We start from the raw sequence: 4,446 nt of genomic DNA, 5'->3' as shown, positions 1-4,446 counted from the left end.
TCCAACACTTGAGTCTCCTTTTGGACCGGGCCCGGGATGTTACAGTTTGGGTTTAATGTGCAAATCTGTCCCCTCAAAACAACGCAATCTCATAACCTTTAATTTCAAGCTGGCTAAAAAATGAACAAAAAAACGTGAGCTTCTATTTTAGTAATCAAAGTCTACCAAACTTTCTAATATTGTTTATTTAATAACAAAATTCACATGGTGGTTCTCAAAATATTCGATTTGAGAAAATATTTTAACTTCTTATAGATCTCAACTTGAATCAGAGTAGACAACCGCGTCTGCTGCATGGAGCTACCCTGAAACAATAGTTTAATATGCACCAGCTTGAAGCTATCTTAAATGGAAGCAGACAAAATATACTATTAGAAAATAACATATTTTAAACATGACCTTGACCTTCCGGTCTCACAATAGAAAAACCCATGTGTTTGTGATGATACTTCGACACAGTTATGGGCCAGACCAAAAGGAAGAACCCTAGGAAAGCCTGGCATATGCATGACAACTACGAACGTTCTTGATATCTCCGGTGTATATATAACAAGTCATGATTAGTCCAAGCATGAAACTTCACTTGTCATGATTAATTCTTCAATACCAAGAAGATGAGGGAAAATTCACCTTGTCCCAAAGTCCAACTGAGGCTTCCTTCCCGATGCAGCAATATGAGTCAGAACTGAAAAGCTAGGAAAGCGTGGAGAGTAAAAACACACTTATGTTCTCTAGATGATGAAGTTAGCTTTTACCGTATTGGGTCTTACTATATTAACCAAACCCTTCATGTGCAAAAGCAATCACTGAAGCTAAGTATGGAGAGAAGAGAATAGAAAGCTGATGTGAGAGTGGGAACTCCCATAGTTAAGCAATGAAGATACCAGATCTTCTTCACTTGTTTTGATTATGCAAGCAGCCACCAATATCAGAACAAGATTAAACTTAGTGAACAAGAAAAAATGAATTTAGTTGAAAATTGGTTCGGAATGGTTTTTGGTTTAAAACTTGCACCTAAAATCATCCCAAGCGCTGCTAATGTCAACACTTCTTCCATTCGGATTCATTGGATCGAATACTTATATGGACTGAAACATCCATCCATATTTACAACAATCATTTCAATATAAACTGTTGACATATAATACACACATCATGAACTAGTTCTCACATGTATGTTAGACTCCATTACGACTTGTAGTCTCTCGTAGGAGTGACTGTTATCCAATCGTCACATCATATGGAGCTAAACATTTTCTCTCAAGTACAATCAAAACCCTGACAATTAAAAACTCTTGTTGCAATAATAACCATACACATTTTTCCTATATGTTTATAATCATATCACTAAAGTGGATAAACATGTTGCAAAGGGAGAAACTTAGTACATTAGGACAAGGGAGACTGAAGATCTGTTTGCTGATATGAACGGGAATTACCTCTGACTGCTGATGCTGTAAAGATTGGACTCAAAACTCTTCTGTAGGCGACCTGTCAGTTTCAACAGCTGGTTAGAAAGTCTGAGTCTTAGGCTTCTCCGCTTCTGAAACTATGTGAAGAGAGTTCTTAGTCTCTATTGTCTGTCCCCAAGGCTGATCTGTTGACTGACCAGCGTAAGGTGAGTGGTTTGCAGAAGATGATGACATCGAGGGTGCTGACCAACTCCATGAAGCGGATGAGACTACCAGGGAAGCTGCATCAACCAGAACCGGAGCAAATGTGCCGATCCCCACAGTATATGGTGAGAAATCAGGCAAAGGCAGGTTGTTGTTTAGGTACAAGACCACTTGTTCCATCGTAGGTCTAGACTCTGGCACGATATTTGAACAGAGCAACCCGAGTTTCATAACCATCTCAACTTCCTCTGGTAAGAACTCATCTCCCAGTCTTGGATCAGTGGCATCGAGCAAAGCATCCTTCTTCCAACACTCGCAAACCCATTTGATCATATGTCGTTTCTCAGGTTGCAACTGCGGTTCCAATGGTCTTCTCCCACATGCTACTTCAAGCATGAAAACACCAAAGGCGTAAACATCAGTTGCAGTGGAAGCTCCCATTGTGATTAGCTCAGGTGCCATGTACCCTACTGTTCCCACAGCAGCTGTTGTGGCTGCATCGCCTCCGTGGTCATGAAACCTAGCCATGCCAAAATCTCCTAACCTACCATTGAACTCAGCGTCCAACATAATGTTTGAAGCTTTGACATCTCGGTGAAGAACAACTTGGTCAGCAGCTGTATGGAGGTACCATAGAGCAGACGCTATTCCTTTAACAACCACAAGTCTCTGTGACCAAGGAAGAACCGGTTTCGTCTCATCAAACAAATGCTCGTCAAGGCTACCGTTAGGCATGTACTCCGAGACAAGAAGAAGTTCCCGCTTCCTCCTGCAATACCCAAAAAGTGGAACAAGATTCCTGTGTTTCAGACATTCCATGCTCACCACTTCAGCCACAAATTGCTTCACACCTTCATCACCATTATGTGACACTCTCTTCACTGCTATTTCTCTGCCTTGAGGAAGATCACCTCTATAGACTTCACCAAAGCCTCCTTTTCCGAGGAACTCATCTTTACTGAAACCCTTTGTTGCTTTGTACAAGGACTTGTAAGAGAACCGATGTGCATCAAACTCCTTCTCCCATGTTTCAGAAACTTCAGAATACTTCTTCCTCCTGTGGACATAAACTCCTGCAAGAAAAGCCAAAACCGCAACAGCCACACAAACAACAAGGACAATAATCCATGTAGCCAGATTCTTATGCGGAGCTTTGGGATGAGGAACTTTAGGAAGTTTTGAGATGTCAAGACCATGCAGTGATCCTCTGCCTGTGCTAAAACTCCACCAAAGAATATAGTGACCACTCACTGCGTTCCCTGTTGCTGCGGAGAAGCCAACAAACAGTTTGGATCTATTAGGAAAAATCTTTGAAAGGTTGATTGGATGTGACAAAAGAGGCCGACTTGGCTTCTGGACTTTAAGAGGTGCGATCCAGACACTGAGCACAGTGCCGTCATAATCCACCCAGACATGTATAGGCTTTCCACTCAAGAGGGTCATGTTTTCGTTTCTCCCTTTCTTGTCGGAATAGTAAGACGCCGGAGATACTGCTACAGATACAGGATTGTTCACATCAATCCCCACGTGATTCCTACCTTTGGTGTCTTTGTACTCAGGGTTCCATATAGTGTCGAGCTCAACAGCAAGAGCCTGAGATCCATTTGCTGAGGCGTTGAAAGCCCCCAAGAATCTTGAATCTTGTGCGTGCGAGAAATCCATAGAGGAAGATACTAAAAAGGCAAGACCATGGCCGCCTTCTTTACCTGGCTTAGGCACCAGAGCACACACGAAATGTGTTGAGAAGGAACTGAACTGAATTGGATTCTTGTAGAATGCCCGGCCTATTTGATGATCTGAATCGTTTGTCAGCTGCAATATTCCATGGGGAAGTACTTTCGCAGAAGCATCTAGATAAAGATCTTCTTGGGAGCTAAAACTTTCATAGACAAACCTTGTCTCTTGTTGACTTGATAGAGAAACCAGATGAAGAGAGGAGATAATTAGGATCTGAAGCAGCCAACGAGCCATTGCTGATGATGAAACAGAGAGTCTGGATCTGATGTGTAGATCTTCTCTGAACACAAAGCGATGCATCTCATAACCTCGCAAGCTGTGGAGAAAAGGTGAGCAGAAAAAGGATGTGAGCTTCTGTTTCAGTGATCCAAGCCTATGATGCTTTTTAATATTGTGTTCTTAACAAAAGGAATCATTATTTTTTAACTTTACATACTGTACTCGATTAGCACGATGATATTAAATAAACCTAGAAATAAAGCTTAACGTGGTTTTCAAAGTATTCCATTTCAGACAATATTTTTTTTGTTATAAGATAAGCATTAAAATGATCATCCACTTCTTTACCAAACTCAAGCACTATGATCATTCACTCCTTTACCAACTCAAGCACTATGATCATCTACTCATCAAACACTATGATCATCCACTCCTTTACCAAATTAAGCACCATCTTTGTTATTTTATGTATTGTTGTTCACTATAAATACCATCATTCATCTCACTCTTTTGTACACCAAAAACAAGAACAAGAGTAATTCATCAAAGAATCATTACATTTTCTTCTTCCTTCTTATAATAATCTTTCTCCCTTATACTAGTGTTATTTGCTTCCTACGGGTATTAAATTCTACTCTTATTTAAATTTCTCGATACTATAAATTATAAGTTATTTCATAACACGTTATCAGCACGATCACTCTGCGATTCGGTAAAATTTATTTGTATCATTTATACCCTGTTATAATGGTCGGTATACCGCCTCTACTATTATTTATATCATGTTATAATGGCCGGAATACCGCCTATATTATTTACTAGTAATTTAATTTATTTATTGGTCGGCCGAGCCGCCTTATATCCTGTTTATTAT

The 4,446-nt window shown here is 40.2% G+C and overlaps 1 protein-coding gene across 3 annotated transcripts in view; it reads right to left on the bottom strand.

Moving 5' to 3' along the window:
* Positions 1–1,119: 1,119 nt before the first annotated feature.
* The window catches only part of LOC106318614 (L-type lectin-domain containing receptor kinase I.9-like), an 8,331-nt gene continuing 5,004 nt past the window's right edge, over positions 1,120–4,446 (bottom strand). For all 3 annotated transcript variants that reach the window (XM_013756665.1, XM_013756664.1, XM_013756666.1), the window contains one exon: positions 1,120–3,669. In XM_013756665.1, the coding sequence (XP_013612119.1) occupies positions 1,512–3,653 (2,142 nt within the window). In that variant the 5' untranslated portion in view covers positions 3,654–3,669 and the 3' untranslated portion in view covers positions 1,120–1,511. The remainder of the gene's footprint in view (positions 3,670–4,446) is intronic.

The sequence above is a fragment of the Brassica oleracea genome, chromosome C9 (assembly GCF_000695525.1).
Source record: "Brassica oleracea var. oleracea cultivar TO1000 chromosome C9, BOL, whole genome shotgun sequence".
NCBI lineage: Eukaryota > Viridiplantae > Streptophyta > Magnoliopsida > Brassicales > Brassicaceae > Brassica > Brassica oleracea.
Note: the sequence above shows the minus strand (reverse complement) of the source record. Positions and strands in the feature narration are given on the sequence as shown.